This window comes from Cucumis sativus, chromosome 1 (genome assembly GCF_000004075.3).
Source record: "Cucumis sativus cultivar 9930 chromosome 1, Cucumber_9930_V3, whole genome shotgun sequence".
In the NCBI taxonomy this organism is placed as follows: Eukaryota; Viridiplantae; Streptophyta; class Magnoliopsida; order Cucurbitales; family Cucurbitaceae; genus Cucumis; species Cucumis sativus.
In genome coordinates this window covers 32,220,620-32,241,071 of record NC_026655.2, presented here as the reverse complement: position 1 = coordinate 32,241,071, position 20,452 = coordinate 32,220,620, and the positions used below count along the sequence as shown (strand labels likewise).

The 20,452-nt window shown below is 31.7% G+C and overlaps 1 protein-coding gene and 1 long non-coding RNA gene across 2 annotated transcripts; one reads left to right on the top strand and one right to left on the bottom strand.

Annotated features, from left to right (window-relative positions):
* Positions 1 to 8,278: 8,278 nt before the first annotated feature.
* Positions 8,279 to 11,925, top strand: LOC101220374 (lectin). Its single transcript, XM_004145401.3, has 3 exons — positions 8,279 to 8,605; positions 10,153 to 10,271; positions 11,450 to 11,925. The coding sequence occupies exons 1-3, from the start codon at positions 8,321 to 8,323 to the stop codon at positions 11,817 to 11,819; spliced, it is 774 nt and encodes a 257-aa protein (XP_004145449.1). The 5' UTR covers positions 8,279 to 8,320; the 3' UTR covers positions 11,820 to 11,925.
* A 3,036-nt stretch (positions 11,926 to 14,961) lies between these two features.
* On the bottom strand, positions 14,962 to 19,137 carry LOC116402429. The gene is made up of 2 exons (XR_004214859.1): positions 18,863 to 19,137; positions 14,962 to 15,536 (listed from the first exon to the last, which is right to left on the bottom strand). It is a non-coding gene; the product is annotated as an uncharacterized LOC116402429 (long non-coding RNA).
* Between the last annotated feature and the right edge of the window lie 1,315 nt (positions 19,138 to 20,452).

Sequence of the window (20,452 nt, the reverse complement as noted above, 5' to 3'; positions counted from 1 at the left end):
ATTACTACGACAAACAAAAGTAATTAGAAGGTAATCAAATGACTATGTAATTAAAATTGAAAAAAAAAGAGAAGATGATCAAATGATAATTAGAAGGTAATCAAATGACTTTTCTTAAAAATGCTAACTAGAATGGAAAGAAAAATACTAGAAGGTAATCAAAGAAATAAGGTAATCAAAATGACTCTCGACTAACTAGAATTGAAAAAAAAAAAAAAAAGTAATCAAGTTACATAATTATCTCATGAGGCTAAATAAAATTTTTAAAAAATTAAAAAGTTGAAGGTGTCAATCAAAATGTAAACTTTCTATAAATGACAGTGGGATGATGGATAACATTGTATAACTTATAAATAATGGATGGTAATAAAAAATAACTTAGTAATTTGTAAAAAAGAAAATGTAAGCTAATCAGATGATAATGATGATGCAATAAAAAAATCCTTACCAATTGACAAGAAATAGAAGATAATCACGTAACAATATGATTGCAATAAAAAACTACTTAATACTTGAGAAAACTTAAACATGGTAAGATTATTATCATAAACTAATTACTAATTATAAAAAAAATGTAAGGGTCGTTAAAAAGAAATTGGTATCTGTTGTAGTTAAATAACAATCGGATGATGAATCAATATCATTAACAATGAAGATCAAATAGGCAATTAGATAGTAATCATACAACAATCAAATGGCAATTAACGTCATTGATAATTAGTGGTAATCAGATGACAATCTGATAACAAATAGATGATAATCAAATGTAGTTCTAAATTTTTAACTATAAGGGCATTTTGGTTATCCGATAGTTTCAATTGGGCTATTTTTGTTAATTTTGTCATTTGTGCAAATTTTAAAATTTTGGGTCATGGGCTTAATTTTAATTTGAAAAATTGGAATGATAACCATTTCAGCAATAATAATTAAAGATATAGCAAAATTTTAAAAAAATTACAAATATAGGAAAACTATCACTGATACACTTGTATCGTTGATACACTTCGTATGGTCTATCAGTGATAGATCAATATTTGCAACATGGTCTATCGTTGATAGACTTATATCATTGATAGAATTTGACAAATTTTGCTATGTTTGCAAATTTTTTAAACTGTTTCTATATACTTGATTATTTTAAATCTAATTGCTAAATTTGTAACTACCCCTTTTAATTTTATATTTTTTCACCAGTATAACCCAATTTAAATATGAGTTTTTTTAAAAAAAAATACACATTTCATAGAAAAAAGATCACTAAAAGATAAAATTCATTACTCTTGATTTTTTCGAAGAATTGGGTTGAGCTCGCATTGGCAATCTAGAAAAACTATTTTTAAATACAACTTAGAGCTGAGGGATTTGAACATGACACGTCTTATCGTACCGAACATATAGATTTAAGTTAAGTTAAGCCTAAGATGACCATATACAACACAATTTCTATAGCTATCCATAGATTTGCTCAATGAGAAAAATTATGTCAATGTTTAGAGAAGAGTTCTCTAAAAGAATTTATTTCTCATTCTTTCATATCTTTCAAGAATGGTTTCCACCAGCCAGCTAGAACCTTGCTACAGACATAGTATGGAAGATCTCGCGGAAAAAGAAAAGAGTTTCGTAGAAGAGACAATCGGTTTGAGAAGAAGATTTTTGTTGCAGTCGTCATTGTATCAACAAAGATTTTTGTACTTTTAATTCTTTCAATGATGTAAAATAACATGATCAATCGCTTCCTCTGCGGTATTGACGCATTTGATGCCTTCAAAGGAAGTGTAGATAAAAGACTATCAGTTTTAATGATGTATGACCTGGTGGATATGAGATACATGAGCTATATATTCGATTAAACTTCTAGTATTTTAAACAATTTAAAAGAAAAAGGAGTTTAAACACAAATAAATTTCTTAAAAAACATCTTTTTCTGAATTCAAACCAAATGGACTTTTGTCTCCTTTCTATAAGACTTTTGCAACTTGGAAGTGTTCGCACTCTTTGTAATCTCTTGACCTTCTGAAAATAGACCTTAGATGTTACTATTCAGTAACATAAAATTTTGAGTAAAACTGGAAGAAAATTAAATAAAGAAGAATCACAGACTCTTTGTTAGAAGAAAACATATCGTAGTTTACTCAAACTTCCGAACTTAGAGAAGAAATTTACAGCTTTAAAACTAAATGTTTAACTAGACAAGATAGACGATGTGGACGCTCAACTCCCCGACTCATACAAGAACATCCTATCTATGACCTCCCACAACTTACCCTTTACCTGAGGAATAGAAAAAAATGGAAAGGGTTAATATTATAAAGATATTTAGTAAGACACCCAACAAGACTGTTAGCCTCAAAATTGGGGATGTCATTTCAAAAAGATGTCAATATGGTTCAAGAATCCCTAAATCAAACTTAAAAAAAAAGTTATATTTATAATCCAAACTTATACATTTAAAATACTAACGAGTAAAAGTTCAGGGTCGAATCCAAGATAATCTCATTGTATAGGTATGCAAATCTTGGATCAAATATAAGGATTCTAACATATAACGAGGGGGTTTCATAAATGACAAATTCTACAATGAATGTCAACATTAAAACCTAGAGACTTAATGTAAGTTAGGATATATGATTACTTTGAATTTAGTATAAGTTAGATTTGATTCTTGATAAGTTAACAAATACGTTGATAAATTTTCTTGAACTAATTAGTTGTTGATTGAATTAATCTTCATGCTAGAATTTACTTCCATTTTAATTTGATTGAGAGATGTCTATTTCTTCTTGTGCCCTTATATTCTAAAAATCTAGTAACATTTACTTGTTTTCATTTTAGTTATAAAAGCAAAATTGAAATTTCAACTAAAGATTGAAATTAGAAAGCAATTAGTGGTAGAACTAGCATTCTCAAAGAAAAGTACCTTAGTTATTATTCTTCATTGTTCCCAAAGTAGCTTCAAGAAGAACTTCAAAGAAAGGATACATTTCCTTGATGGAATATATATTCGAGAGCATTTATATTGATATTAGAGAGGTATTTACAAGACAGAAGCCGTAACTAACGGTAAAAATGAAGTATAGAGTGATGTTCATACAAATAATACAAAAGAAAGAGCTTAAATAGACATCTAAGATGGGTTGGAGGGCAAAAGGGGCGTATTTGCACAAATTCAAAGTTTGTAACGCCGTTGTGCTGAAATTTCTTTTAGCCTACTGCCTTTCACACCATGCTCGGCATTCCGGCGCTAAGGGCGGCACTGGTTTCCACTTATCCACGATTTTGCCATTGCTTCTTGTTTAGGCTCGTTTTCGATCGTTTTAGCTCAGAGTTGAATGATTCATGTCGCGTTGGACTTTTCGACTCCTCTAGATCATTATTGCCTATAAAACAAGACAATTAATTATGGGCTTAAGTTCAATGATAGGTGATCATCCACATCAATAATTATGGGTTTATCTAGCTTCTTGCCACTATTGAAGCTCACAACCTTACATTCTCCTTTAGAATTCTTCTACGGCAACTAAAAAATTTACCTTTTTGGCATAGTGCGAGGAAAGTAACAATTTGCTTTATCTGCACATCCAAGCTCTAAATTGCTTTGCTCTGACTTTACAATGTGTTTGCCATGGTTTGAACGAAATTTTTCAAAAGTCCTTCCTTTCGATTCTTAACAGATTCAACCAACTCCTTCAAAGAATAGTTTCTTCTCAGTGTTTGATGGGCCTACACCAGAAAAACCAAGGGGTGCCTTAGGTTATAAACATTCTCGTTATTAGCATATGAAAATTTCTCATGGTTCCTCAAACTTGGGTGTTAATGAGTTGGAAGTTGTTCTTGATGGCCTTGGTAATGTGCTTAATTTTTATCATCATAGTTTGTTGTCTCAACATCTCCTGTTGCTCCCATGTTTCCTGAGTTGGAGTCTCGGTTGCCATAGTTGTTAGGGAAGCAATGGAATGTGATCCTTGACCACCGATAGTCAATTGGGTAAAAGTGTTAAAAATTGAAGTCAACTGATCTTTAATAAAGTTTCCCTGTGCAACTTCATTTAGTCGGTGTTTTGGTTGTCATATCCTTCAAAATACCATAAGCTTTTGTAGTCATTTTCCCAAAAATAAATCTCCCTACAACAACATCTAAGATGAGTTTTGTGTTGCTAAATAATGATAGACCCCCAATTATACATCAGTACGGTAGAAGGAAGAAGAAGCAAGGTTAACCGCACGTGCCAGGGAGAATAGCCTTAATAGTTTTAATATTGTTAGTAGATGATTCCATAATAAAATAATAGAGTATAAGTAGGAGTTTTTTATGGAGAGAGAAAGTTAATTAGAGTATAAATAGGAGTTGATTATGGAGTATAAATAGGACTCTATTGGAGAGAGAGGGAAGGAGAATTGGGTGAAGAATTAGGACTCCAACATTCCTTGAAAGAGAGGAAGGGCAGGGGTTAGGGTTCTTTAATTTTTCTTTTACTGCTTTTATATTGTAATTCTATTGAAGATATCAATAAATAGAAACACTATATCAGTGTTCTATCAGATAATTGATCGTAGGCCCTTCGCCGTTCCTTACAAAAGACCAATCCCATACAATTTATAATACTAACTATACTACAACTGCTATGAAGGAATAGCAATAGTGGCAAGGTTGAGTCGATGTGCAAGGAAGTGAAAATATAGTTTTGAATGACTCCAAAGAACTTTTTTTTTCAGACAATTTTTTTAAAAAATTGCTTACTTTATTGTCCAATCACACCATAAAATAAATTGGTGCACACTCCTATTTTCTTTTAAAACTAACTTTCTTTAGGACGTTGGTCGTTCCGCGTCGTCTCGAACACGTGGCTACACCCATAACTTAATTGAGGAAGTATAAGTAGTGTGATTGATCCCCATAGAACAATATGGGCAGTATGGTTTGTCAAGACGACCTTGTTACCATCTTGCATGACCACCCCATCATCCCTTAGTCGTGAAGCAATCATTTCACCACTTTGAATCACAAGTATAAAAAGGATATTTCACCGTGCTATTTAGTCATTCAACGTGTTTTAGTAAACGATGATTCTACACAATTGGTGAATTATTTATTGTGCTATTACCTACTTGATGCCACACGATTGTTCTGTTAATACTAAACACAATCGTATAAAAAATACTATCGGATCACACACTTGAGACTAAGCTATCCTTTGGTAAATATAAGCCAATCGCTCCATTTAACTAAACAATTGTGTGTTAATAAGTGATTGATAACAAATTTTGATTAACTTATAAAATTCTAAAAATGGGTAAATTTTTGGAGCATTGAAGAAATAGGTTGGAGAGAGAGAAAGGAAATGCAGAACTTGTTGGAAAACAAGGGTTGATCATTGTCAATTTTAGTTGTGCCATGTTCAACTACTGCCTTAAAAGAAAAATTTTAGCATGATCTCGAAATTGCCTACCTAAATACTCTTATTGGTCTGTTCTTTGATTTTTGTAGGTCTAAGCATTAGAAACGTAGACCAAACCATAAGAGTTTAATTGACTTTGAAACACTTCCAAACAAAGCTTTGGACGCATCAAACAAGTGAAGAGGCAAGAATTACAAGATTGGCATATAGAGCGTAGTTGCCCTCTCCTTGTCGCTTGGTAGGTAGTAGTTTTCCCTTTGCAGAGCATCGTTGCATTATGCTCTGCACTGTGGGTGATTCTTAAAGATCGAGAGCATCACTTCTTGTAGCATCGCGATGCTGTGAAAGTTGATGGAGATCATGCTCGTACGCAGTTCTAGTCGAATGGTGTTAGGTTGTGTGTGGTCCGTTTCAAAATATTTGTTCAGATTTTTCCTTTGTGAAACTATCAAGACAAAGATATTATTCTTGAAGATTTGAAGCTATTATTTTTGTGGTTTTGGTCGAATCTTGCTCTCTTATTTATACCTCCGTTTTGGCATCTTCGTGCCTGTGCATCAGATTAAAATATTTTCGTGAAGCAATCGAAGAAGTAGGTAAGTTCTGAAAATTGCCTAGAATTAATCTTGGTAAGTTTAAAGAAGAAGATTGAGCTTCACGATGTTGAAGATTAAAAACACCTTAATCTGGTGAGATCTTTATTTATATTATATATGTTTGAAATATATTAGCTATTGACCTACTATTTAGTATGATAGAATCATTAAGTACAGTGGTAAATTTTGTACTTATAATTATAAGGATGTAATTATGTATCATGGAATTGTTCTTGTTGCTTCTATACTTCTGTTCCTTGTGGGGTATCTAAATTCTTAACGAGTATCTACTCAAAGTTCGCTTGTTGACGTATTCATTGCTTTAACAAATGAAAAGCAGCTAACGGACCGCAATGGCACACACGGCTAGTGCTATGAAAACTCCTACAGTGTTGCTGCGCTCGACCGTTGCTTATAAATACTGGCACGATTTCTAGGTGAAAAGTCATTCGCTTTTCCAGCCTCCACTGAGTTCATTTTCTGTTCTTAACCATTTTCATCGCTCTCTCTCAATCCTTACCCATGATTCTTTGCAATCTTATTACATTAATTTTGTATTGAAGATTATTGAAGATACAATCGGTAGCTGAGGTATTATTCAACTTGGAGATAGGATTTTAGGCTAGGATTTATGTTTGAGGACTTGATTTTGTGTTGAGTACTCTTCTTATTTTTGCTCCTGCCTAATGGACTTTGTTTAGATTAATTATAATTTGACACACATTTTGATGGATAGTTCTTGTTTGCACAATTTATTTGACGCTTTGCCTTCAGAAATGGATTTAGAAGAATAATTAGGAATTGGATTATGATGTTAGACTACTTCTTTTGATTGTATAACCATGAAATTAATTAAAAAGGGAAGTTAATTCACATGTTAGAAGTAGTCTAATGCTTAATGCAAACTTGGATGATTACCTTGAGAGCTTGATCTCAAAGTAATTTTGATAAAAAGCTTATAATTAGTTTAATGATGAGTCTTCTTAATTAATACTCAGAGACGTTTATTGATTCATTTGATAAATGGTTGTGTTTATAGAAGAAGTTTTAAAGTCGTTTGTGTCCGATGAAATGTGGGTGTAGCTAGTAACCTTATTAAGTTCTACCGTTCCACATTTTTCATTGAAAAATCTAAGATGGCCGTTGTGATGATTTTCAATCAAGTGTCGTACGTCCTCTAAAAGCACTCTCTTTGTCTCACCATTTGGATTAATTCTGACTTGATTTTAAAGTTATTTGTATTAATAGGAGCATTTGGTACCCCAGATTGAGCTGCTGGGAGATATGGTTGGAAGCTTCCTAATTAGCTTTTCCGCCTCTTCAGCCATCATCTCTTCATTTGCTTCTTCTTTGCTCTTTAGATTTTTCCTGAAAGATTCAATCTCAAGATAATCAAAAGACAAAAGGTTAGAGTCTCTAACATATGAGACACCCACATGGAGTAAATCAAAACAAAAACAGATAAAATAATACACACATTTGTGTAGAATATATCTCCAATTCCTGAAATAAACAAAAATCGTTGTTTTTATGGCCAGAACTGGTAGCCAAAAGCTTTGTGCGTCAAACACCACCACACGTAGTCAAGTTATAGTAATTAAAACGACACATTAAGAGGTCGAATATTGTAATTAAACGTTATTGGTTTTCTTTAACTAATTTACCATTGTTAATTAAAACTGACAAGATTGTAAACTGAATTTAGAATTTTTATCTTTGAAAACAGTAATTAAGTTCAAAGACAAGTATAGAAGTTTAAGAGGTAGAAGAGCATAATTTCTGATCGGAATCGTATCTCAACATATTGCTCTAAACCACTAAGTTATCTTGCCTTTGAAAGAATAATGGAATATAAAGCTCAAGTCACTTTTTTTTTCTTTTTTATATAAAATTTAAAGTTAATTCTCAACCACTGAAAAACAAATATATTGATTTTTATATATAAGAAAATTGCATGAATCAGATTGAAATAACTTAAAAGTATATATTATAATTTTTTAAAAAATGAAGTGTTGTTTTTTATCGCTCCTTTACAATATTAATTATACACCAAAAACTATGAACTTCAATTCAATAATCTTTTGACAATGTATGAATGGCTCAAATTCAAGATTCTCTTGACCTTTAACATTTTGCAGATTTATTCTTACCTTTTCTTTTTTCAAATATCTTTCGGACAAAACAAAGAGAACATATTCACTTTAAATAATGGTGCATTATCATATTATATTCAATTGAAATAAAAAAACAAAAAAAAAACTAAGAATGAAGTCCTATAAAACCGATGCGAAAACACCAATTGTTTTAACATCGACTTTAATATTACGAAATGGGATTGGGGTGGTCGGAAGAGCAGGCTGCGCAGCCGCAGCCACAGCCAGCTGCTGCTAATGCCGCTGTAAGAAGCAACAAGCATAGGGGTGGCAACTCGAGTAATAATAATTTGAAGGAAGAAAAAGAGAAGGAGGTGAAAGGGAAATTAGGAGAAGAAATGAAGGTTGGTCATGGCATTGAAGATATTTTGAAAGATGCAGATTTGCCAGTGGATAGATCTTCCCTGGACAAGCTTTATGAACAACTCTACGTTGGGATCTTCTTGAACAAACGAACTAAGGCAAGTTTAATAAACCATATACAAATATTTTCTTTCAAGGGTATTATAATTAATGAAATTTGAATAATGAACTTTGGAAACGATATTATTTTATATGTTTTTGTTAGTTGAATAATTGTGGTAGAAACGTAGTCAAACGCATTTCAGGTTGCACTCATTTTTAGTTCAATTTATAGTTCGTTCAATCCGAAGTTGCAATTTGACGAACTCTCATATTTTTTTGACCCTATGTAATGAAAGAAGATGCATGGATCAGATGAGTATAGTCTGAATTCTTACCTAATATTAATCATTAAATAAGGAAAAAGTCCGATCAAAATAACGTTGGATTAGGAAAACAAAGTGATTAGTTGATCATACAAGGCTTTTAACCATAAATAAGTATCTGACAAATAGATAAAAATGAATAAAACATAAGTTGATTAGCTTTGATCATGTAAGACTTTTTGTGCTGATCATAGTTTCTAAAGATTTTAATTTTTGTCTTAATTAGTAGTCAACTTTTGCAAACCTTTCTTGTTAGCAGATTTAAAGAAAATCCTCGCAGTTTTATGTTTTTGCTGATTGTGTGTTAAATTTTTTATTAGGGTTTACCACTGACTAAAAAATGAAAATAAAAATAGATAGGTATTTGAAGAGGGTAAAACACAGTTTAGGGATTACACTTGAGAATTCTAACACTCAAAACATATGAGAAGTTAAAAATAGAGAATTATTAAATATCAAATTTAATGTAAGCTCAACAGATCACAAAGATAAAGGCTCTGTTTCGATTGAGTACAGAACAAAAAAATTAAATTAAATTAAAACAGATAGCAATGATCACTGAAATTGAACACTTTTAATAAATTGAGCACAATGTTTGCTGCTCGTTCGGCACCATATCTTCTGGGTATCTATTTTGACTCACATTTGTATCTCAATTTCTGACTAGTCTTTTGATTAAAATAAACTTCAAAGTTTACTTTCAACGGCTGTTCAAGTGGTTCAATTGTCTAAATCTACTTAAGATGGGAGAATAGCACCTAGGAATCATGTAAACTCATTCTCAAAATTGGTACGAGGGTTGTACGGATGACTACTCTTTGTGCAGATGGTTTATGATTGATGATTCATTTCTCATAAAATCTGATTATTAGTTTCACGATCCTATTTTGTTAACTATCACGTTAGGGACGACCATTTGTATCATCTTAACGCGATGGGGCTTCTCCATCACGATTTTTTTCCCTGTTATATTTTTTCTCACAGTTAGTTTCTTTTTTTTACAAAAATGAATATCATGAAAAGGATGGTCATCCCGAAAGGGTTGCATGATTATTATCCCTAACGCATGCCTAAAATGTTGGTTGTGTTTACTTATTTTTTTTCCACATAGTTAGAATATTTTTTTTTTTTGAAGAAGATAAAGATCGATCATGACAGGGATATGGTCCCATTGCGTTATGATCATAGCTAGATTTGGTTGCATGCTGCAAAGTATATTTGGATATCTGCTTCCTCTCAAAGGCATGAGATTAAATAATTTCATTACTTTTTGAATGTAGAAATACTGGTTAGATAAGAAGCTGAAGAGTAACTGTTTCATGTTATTTCCAAGAGCCCTCTCAATAACTTGGGCTGAAGAGAATAAGTACTGGAGATGGAGATCCTTGCAAGACTCCAGGTATAATCCTAATTCAACCAACATTTTCTTCTTCTCTAAATATTCTCTCATTTCCATCTTCTAATTAATATGAAAATTAATTTTAATTGGTAAATAAATAAAATTAAGTGAATTAGGGTGAAGTACTTTATGTTTTTATCAATACTTGCCATGAAATCTAATTTTCATTTTTATTCAACTCATAATATATAGAAATATTTTCCATTCATCAAAAATAAAATATTTTGTTATATCCAATCTGTACCTATTTTTGTATAGTCATGTAAGTGGTCAAAATCACAAGTTGATGTATGATAAATCTTTTCAGAAAAGAAAGATACTTTTAGTTTTTTATTCTATTATAATTAAATGCATGCATAAACATTGATAAAGCTACTAATGTTATAGAAATCAAAGTTATAACCAAGTACTAATTAGATCATTGATGGACACACATTTTCATGATCTACATTCCTATATATATATGTAAATGGTAATAATTTGAACAATTGGCATTAGTACAGCATGAAATTGATATACCTTGTAGAGTATTTTCTAAAAACAATTAAGAGGGGGAGATATGATTTTGAAAAAGTTCTATGCTCCCATGTTTTATAAATTTTTCTAATAGTAAAACATCTGTTTCGATACTTCTTTGGTTAAACTAATTGATTTAATTATCACAGGCAAATTAAGTTGATAGGACACAACACTTTTAATAATCTTCTTCCCTTTCGAACTTAAATTTTTTGCAAAAGACCTTACCAGTAAAAAAATCAAATTTATTGGATAAAAAATAACATTAACTAAGGTTTACATTCATGATCTTCTACTCTAATACCAAAATCATAAAACTACGAGGACACAAAGAATGATTTAAATTCGTAACTACTTATTTCAAAACTACATTTATCCTAATAATCGAAGTTTTAGTTAATGGCAACTTTTACAAGATAATTAAACTTGAGCAAAGAAGAATATTAGAATTATAACAATATTGCAACCACCATAGTATATAGTAGTTTTGATTCTTGCCTACATTAAATGTGGAGAAATTTCCATGTGCTTTTTAGTTTGAAAAAAATATAGAAAAATGTAGAGATACAGAAAGGAGCCAAATTTTTCCAACAAAAAGTTAAACTCTGTTTATTGATCTTGCCTCCAACCATGTTATGATGAAAAAAAAAAAAAATTAACAGTAATACAATCGAAGTGGTCGAGCTTATGAATGTATGTTGGCTGGAAATACACGGGAAGATGAAGACATGTGAGCTCTCACCCGGAATTTGTTATGAAGCAGCATTTGAAGTAATGATAAAAGACCCATCCTATGGATGGGATATTCCAGTCAATATTAGACTTCAAAAGCCAGATGGGAGCAAGCAAGAGCATAAAGAAAATTTAGAGCAGAGGCCTCGAGGGCGGTGGTTCGAGATTCCAATAGGCGATTTCATTGTTCTTGATCATGAGAAGGAAGGCGAGATTGACTTCTCCATGTTTGAATATGAAGGAGGGATGTGGAAGAAAGGGATAGTCCTAAAAGGTCTTTCGATTCGATCAAAGGGGTAAATATGGGTTGCACTATAAGCTTTATGTTGCACACAAACTCTAACTATCAAATTCAAATGGCTTATCCTTAAATAATTGATCATTTGATTGTGGTTGTTGCTTTTCATATGCATGCATGCAAGGACCAAATACCCTCATATTTCTTAAAATCCTAAAATTTAGGAGAACAACTTTAATTGATAGATTAAAAAAGCTTCATCTACTAACTGAAATTATATCTTTTTCAAAAAAAAAAAGTTACTGATTAGAAAAGATAATTACCACATGCATATCAGAAATTTTGTACCAAATACAAATGATTAAGTTATTGGTAATTACGAGTCATCAAAATTGGAAAAAAAAAAATTAAAGGTTGACATGGGTACAAATTGAGGATGAGAACTAGTCATATTCCAAACAATGACATGTGTTTTGGTCTTCACCATTAGAACAAACTATAATTATCTTAACCAATTAAATTATTTGGACTAAGTCGAAAGAGCAAAAAAAGAAAAAATAAATAAAACTAACATAGCCTAATCTGTTATATGTTATTACATAGTATACCTAAATTTCTAATAAATTTGAGAAATGTCCTAAATAGATTTATATATTACATAAAACTAGGGACCAAATATTCCTTATTAAATAGATTTAAAAATAGTAAATGGAAAAAGAAGGTGGGTTACGATTTTGGGAAGAAATAAACCACGATTCGAACTTTCCTTCTTTGAACGTTGGGTTACGGTGGTCTACCTCTTCTATTGTGTTCGTAAAAGCAGTTGTTTATAGTGAGAAATTTGTGAGATTTCGACAGTGAAGAAGAAGAAGTTCGACGGCCGGCAAAGACAATAGATTTTCGACAATTTTTTAGTCTAATCTTTTAGGTTAGTACTGTATATTTCAAATCGATTAGGCTATGAGTATATTTTAAATATTCTATATATTTTACGGATATATTATAGTATATATTGTTCATTTAGAAAAACATATGACAAATAAAAAATATATAATATGAAGTGAGAATATGTATGTATGATATTCTCACTACTTATTATAGATACATTATTGAGAATGTGTAGTTTACTACTGTTTTATTATTATTTACTATATAAATATATTTTAAACTCAAATTCTGTCGGAATTATGTAGTTTAGTACATGTAGTTTACATTATATTTAAAATAGAAATTTTTATATGACTAACAACATAATATTACAATATGATAAACGAAAAAAAAAAAACAACAAATAACATTACTGAAGGAAAAAATTCAGATGTGTTACTATATGTCGCTAGATATGTCTTATTGGATATATGAAGTGGTATATATGTGTAAGCAATATTATGGAATAATAAGTTAAAGAAAAATTGCAATTGATAACCATTTCAGCAATAATAATTAAGGATATAGCAAAATTTTAAAAAAAATTATAAAATATAGCAAAACTACCACATATATACTTGTATCGCTGATAGATTTCGTATGATATATCAGTGATAGACTAATATTTGCAACATAGTCTATCAGTGATAGACTTATATCATCGATAGAATTTGACAAATTTTTTGCTATATTTGCAAATTTTTTAAAACGTTGCTATATACTTAATTATTTTGAATCTAATTGCTAAATTTGCAACTATCTCAAAGTTAAAACGTTCGATGTAAAATACTAGTAATTATACTGTTTTAGTATTATTTACTAGTATAAACATATATTTTAAATCCAAATTCTGTTGAAATTATGTAGTTTACGGTATATTTAAAATCTAAAAGTTTAAATGACTAACAACTTAATATTACTATATGATAAACAAAATAACAAAGAACATTATTGAAGGGAAAAATTTGGGTGTGTTACTGTATGTTACTATATATGCATGTCTTATTATATATATGAAGTGGTGTATATGTGTAAGCAAAGTTATAAAATATAAAGTTAAAAAGTTCAGGCAAAGTACGATGTAATGAAATTGAGGAAAACAACTAACCGAAAGTTTGACGAGAACGAAACAATAAAATAAACTGAAGACCAAATAGAAAACGGTAAAAAACGAAATTGAAGACACCAGAATTGATGGAAGAAAAAATACCAAAATTGAAGAATGAAGAAGTCGTTGTTGGCTCGAGATGAAATTTTTTAGATGTTTTACGTGGTGATGAAAATAAGGATATACAATTATACTTAATTATTAAAATTTTCCATATTTGAAAAGATTTTATTTGATATTTAATTAATAGCATAAACATGGAAGTTGTCGTTTGCATAATAAATTGAATATAATGCAAATAAGAAAATAATTTGAATTCAATTTCGAAAATTATATATAATTAATAATTATGATAAGGTTATGATTGTTCTAAAAATAAACGAAATCCTAATCAAAGTAATAAATTTCAATTTAGGACATTTCTGAAATTTTGTAGTAAATTTAGATTTTTTCTCTAAATCTTTAAAAAAAAGGTATAGTTGCAAATTTAGAAAGGGATCGAACCATGAGGACTTCGTGAATAGATTTACACAATTATTCTAGATACGAGAGAAAAGAAAAGGATTCAAGCATCGAAGAATTAATGGAACGAGGGGAAGGGGAATTTTGATGGTAATCAAACAAGGCAGTGAAGAAAGTATAGTTAAATGTGTTTTGAAGATGTTTTTGGAATTAAGACTTAGCACAACAACAAAATATTTTCTCTCCATTGGGTGAAAAGAATTAGGTGTTCTTCTAATTTTCATATTATATTCAACAATAAATGCTTTGCTAATTAGTTTTTGAATCAATGAATCAAGAAATACATCAAAAGTCATTCGAGTTTCAAAGACCATGCTTTTATGTTCGCGGTTTCCACATGCTCATTTGAATTTATATATAAAGATTCAAGGCATCATGTTAAGAGTACTTTCTAAAGCAAGGAATTCCTCTATCTAAAAAGACAGATTATTTGGGCAAAATTCCAATTGAGAATAGAAGACAAATCAATAGAATAGGATGTGTTAAAGATTTAATCAACAATATGTTGTTCAAGCAATCATGTTTAAAAGATTGTGCTTAGCGCTTCTAAAATTAAAGTTTAATCTTAGAACTATTGTTCTAATGGATGATCAAGTCAACCAGAAAATAATTCATTATCAAAAGTAAGAAAGAAAATTACCCAAAGATCAATTTAAAAGACAATTAAAGATGCATTCTCAAAGAAAATTATAGAAAACAAACATTTCCCAAGAAAGTTACCTTACCTAGTTTGCCTGCAGACATCAATAATGTAACCCCAAAGAATATGAACAAGAAAGCCTAGTATCTTATTACAAGGAATTGAGAGAATTTTTTTAAATTTGTAGAGAGGATTCAAAATGGAATTGAGAGTAATTTGAGTGGAAAATTAAAAAAATGAGTGCTAGTATCTTATTACTAGGAAATATTACGCGTAAAGAAGTCAAAAGGTCAACTAAAAGAACGTGACACGTTTTTTCCATTAATGTTTGAAGCATTGTGACGCTTGATCATTTTTTGCATAGGTACCACAACATTGAGTTGAGTGCCACGATGCTTCTCCATTTTGCAGCTATTTCCTTTTTGGTGTTGTGCTCTAAAGTCACGCAGTAGGGAGGCATTGGCTTCTAAACATTTACAAAAATGTCACTACATGTTTTTTTGGCTCCTTCTTGCTTGTTTTGCTCTAATTTAAGTGATTTTCATTGTGTTGAACTTGTTGTGATGTCTATATCATTATTTTCTATAAATGAGAGATTTAATGAATAAGTAGTGAAATAGAAGAAGAGTTGAGTTACAAAAATAAGTCAAATATAACATTAGCTAGAGATTAAACTACATCATAGATAACGCGCATAAATGTCCATTATTATAGTCATTTTTATTAGAATAATACAGTCAAAACGCATAAGAAGATGACCAGAACGCATAACTTGTGTTGTAAAAATATAACTTAAATAAGTATCATGTCTGTTTTATGCGATTATCATGTTTAAATGCAGGATATATGGACAAGAAAGAAGCAAATCACAAAGGACACCTCGTGCATAAGTCATTCGATGGGAACTCACCCGGTGGCTAACACCTTCGAACAAGGAACCATGTCATCACACGAGGAAAGCTCACCAGAAACAAAAATGGTAGTCTGAGTGATGTGAGTTCATAGGACCAAAGTCGACGCTAACAAGATCAGAGGATTAGAAATTTCCCGCCTAAAGTTATCCATAAAGGCACCTCATCTTCACCAAAAGAGTGAGGCTAGTATAGGCCAGAGAGACGCTTGAAGGGGCAGAGGTCTGAATGGATCACCATACCAGAATATGCTTATAGGGGCAAAAACCTAAAGAGTTTGTGACGAGGATTAGCCTAGCCACCGAATGTACAATAAGTCTTTATCTTTTCTGATCAGAGTGTAACACGAAAGCTCATATTTTGAGACAAGAAGAGTCATCCCCCGTTTTCCCTAACTTCTATTTCATCCACTTCTCTTTTCTTCCATTTTTGCATTTCTTTGTAATATATGTTGTTCATATTGTATCATGGCTTAAGGCCTACATTCTTCATATATATTACATGTTTATACCTTTTCAGTCTATCATTTCTTGACTTTTTACTTGTCAATGTGCTATTGGTAGTTAGGTAAGTGGGTAGTTCTCGATAAGGAGTCTAGCTTATATGACTTATAGCATTAGTTGAGCTATATTCATTACTTGGCTAGTATCAATCGCCAACTACCCAAGAGGGCAAGTAGCAAGGATAAGGCTAATGCGTGCAAGGCGGGTTTGATAACAAACCCCATCTTAGCAAGATAACTTTCAATATTTGTATCCTGAAAGGTAAACAAGTGCATACATTAGGCACTAAGAGGTTGTTGTCCTTAAGTGAGAAGTTCTATAAGTCAAGTCTTCTAGATATACCTTGCCTAGTCAAGCAGAGTCATTTGCATCCTGAAAGGTGAGCAAGTGTGGCGTCTAAACACTTCGAGAGAAGGTCGTCCTAATCATGAGCTAATTACGCAAGTTATGTCGCATCAGAGTTCTCACACTGCTTAGTTGCCTAATAATGCATAGACCTTCCTTCACGTTTCTCTTGCATGCAAGTTAGTTCACTTAATCTTTCGTTTTGTCATGTTTTACCTCCTTGTGCATGAGTCTCTAGGTGAGTGTAAATAACTTTAGTTTTATTATACACATTCTTTTACCACAATCATCATAATGTCTACAAATGAGTAAGACCCTACAATTAATATCTTGAAACAATTTCTTGTGTTTGACCCTGGATCACCTATGTAAACCTATTGTTTCGCTTGCAACTTGGGCAAGCAGTAGGAAATTTTGGATTCAACAGTGACTTAGGCTTCATGCGGTAAAGAGGTACATAGTGAGCATTTCTCATGCTATGATCATGGACTGAACCACACAATATAAAAAGTCATGGCAAGCATAGTACGTGCAGTAAACCTACTTTTTTCTAAATCCTTCTTGTCATATGGTGCAATTTTCCTTATATTTTAAGGTAGGTGCTTCTCTTTTCTTCAAATCTACTCTTTTTTTCTTTGAAGGTCCAAGATATTATTCTTGTGGGCCTATTGGTTATGGCATACTTATGAACTCATAAATTGTGGGTTTACTTGCATGAGCCATGAAGTAGACGTTATTTTTAAGTGCTCGTTGCATGAACTCACAACATGTGGGTTTCATTGGTTGCTTTAGCATTTTCTTTCTTACTTACTTTTTTTTCGTAATTGATAGTCACTGTGTAGACCCATCAATCGAAATAAGCTTCTTTTGTCATCTTGACTATTGTGTTACCGATGGTTGACCGAGACCAACAATCCATCATTTGCTTTGGCACTTGATGCGTCGCTAGTTGGCATTGTCCCCTCTTGTTTGTCGGTGTGCACTTAAGGGAGAGAAAGAGGGAGATAGAGGTGGTGTAGACGCTTTTGTTTGGAAGAGGGGTATAGGGTTTAGTGAGAGAGACTATGAGAAAGAATGGAAAAAATTGTCAACTTAAAAATAAAATTATAAATATATGAAAATATTTGATAGACAAACACCTATTCACATAGACCAAAATGTGTATTTAAAGATTTTACTCTAAATTTTGTTTATATTTTAATAAATATTTTTCATAAACACCTAAATGTTATTAGGACATTTCCCCCCGGATATATACATATATAAAAATGGAAAACTTTGTTTTTCCTATTAAAAAGTTAACTAGTCTTTTTGGTAATTTAAATCCTAGCTTTTTTTATTAAAGAAATATCTTTATAATTATTAGAAAACAAATTAAGATCTCATATCTTCTTCTTAAATTCAGCTCTTAATTGTAAATTATCTTTCATTATACTTTACCATATTTATCTCATTGTATTTTGTATAAATCTTTACATCTATCAATGATAAGCATCAAGCAAAATTTAATACAATTCATTATAGTTCTTTCATGGTATCAGAGCTTATCAACAAGGGCTTTTATTCGAGAAGTGTATTGCTCAAAGATTTCAGAAGAATTTTTCTTTATGGTGTAAAGAGCGGATATGAGATCTAGAATATTGGACCGGGTAATGGAAGAGTATCGTTTTTTTAGGGAGAACCACAATGCTTTGGATGAGGGTGAGTCGACGACATGAGCAAGGGCAAACAGTGATAAGGTTGCGTTGATGAGGGTGATAGGGGCTTGGTCATAGAAGAGCCAATGAAGATAATTAGGATTAGTTTTAGGAGTGGTTCCAACAATTGATGAGGATAAAAATTTTGGAGGACAAGGGAGGGAATCGTCAATGTGGCCAAAAAGGGAGTGGGCTTTGAGGATTGAAGAAACTTGGTATTTAGTTTGTGGAGTCTAGACGAAGCGGCACGAGGTTGCAAATATTGGATAGCAAGAAGAGAATAGAGGTAGGAACATATTGATTTGGTGATGAGTCTGTGGGGATGTGGTTACAAGGAATTTCAATGGAGATGGGGCCAAATTGAGAGCTGGAGGTGGCCATTGAGAGGTATGTAGGAAAAAGAATTATTTTGAGGAAACCTCTAATACCATGAAAGAAATCTTAGTTCATACCTTAAATGGTCTTCCTGCATCCTTCAATGCTTTTCATACATCAATCAGGACTCGAAGTGGTACCATATCTCTTGAAGAACTTCACATCCTACTCATCTTAGAAGAATCCACCATCGTCAAGTTGCCCGTCATTGAAGCTATTCCCACCACCATGGCAGTCACATACACTTTCACCCTTCTTCGAACACAAGCAGCGCGGGAGAGGACAAAAATTAGGCAACCCTAATTTTCCTTCAAATTTATTTTATGGGTCAGACCATTCTCATACGCATCGAAATGGCTCTCCATTAAGCCCATCTAACTTTCAGTCCAACAATCAATTTAGCTCATTTCACCCACAATCTCCTTTTAACCCAACAAATAACTCCTATCAAAATTCACATGGCATCATTGGGCTTTCACCTTCACACGAGTCTAATTTTGGGCCTGAAAATTTTTCTAGATCTAATTGCCGTATTTTTTTTTGTCAAATATGTCAAAAACTGAGACATGTAGCTCTCGATTGCTATAATCGCATGAATTTCTCTTATCAAGGCCCACATCCACCTTCTCAATTAGCAGAAATGATGTAAACTCTATGAATTCTCAATATTCTACTGAAAATACTAACAATTTATCGTTATCTGATAGTGGATGTGACGTTCGTATGACAAATGAGTTGACCAATCTCAACTTATCCCACAATTATAATGGTGAGGAAATTGTCAGTGGAAAATGGTCAATCCTTAAATATTCAAAATACCGGTAGCGGTAAACTCTCGACTCCCTCTCATACCTTTAATTTTTCTAAAATACTCGATGCTCTGCAACTTACTACAAATCTCTTATCTGTTCATAAATTTTTCCTTGATAATAATTACATTTTCATTTTTTATACTAGTTGGTTTCTCATTCAGGATAATGTCACCGGTCGAATTTTGTATACTGGTGAAAGGATCAATAGTCTCTACCCTATTCCCAGTACTTCTACTCTATCTACCTCTACCATGCATTCCAAAAATTTAAATTTTCATGCACAATAGGAGAATTTATCATGATGACATTTTTGTTTGGGTCATCTTGCTCCAAAGATTCTTAATTCAATTTTATTTTGCATTGGTCTATCTATGTCTTCTTCACTTTCTACTTGCATTTGCATTAGTTGTTTAAAAGAAAAAAATGAAAAAAGATTACCTTTCCCTATGTCACTCTCCATTTCTCTTACACCACTTGAACTTGTTCACACGATGTATGGGGACCTTCTCCAGTAATCTCTTCTAATAGAAATCGATATTATGTTAGTTTTATTGAAAATTTTAGCAAATATACTTGGTGTTTTCCTATTGCCTATAAATCATATGTTCCTTCTATTATTCGAAAATGTGTTCCCTTTATTGAAAATCAAATATCTGAGAAAATGAAAGTTCTTTTATCCGATGGTTGTGGTGAATTTTGCAACACTTCTTTACAATCATTCTTTGAATCCAAAGGTATTTCTCACCAAAAATTCATGTCCCTATATACCCGAACAAAATGGCATTGTCGAAGGTAAACATCGTCACATTGTTGAAACTACAATTTCTTTAATTTTCATTCATTTGTTTCTCTTGA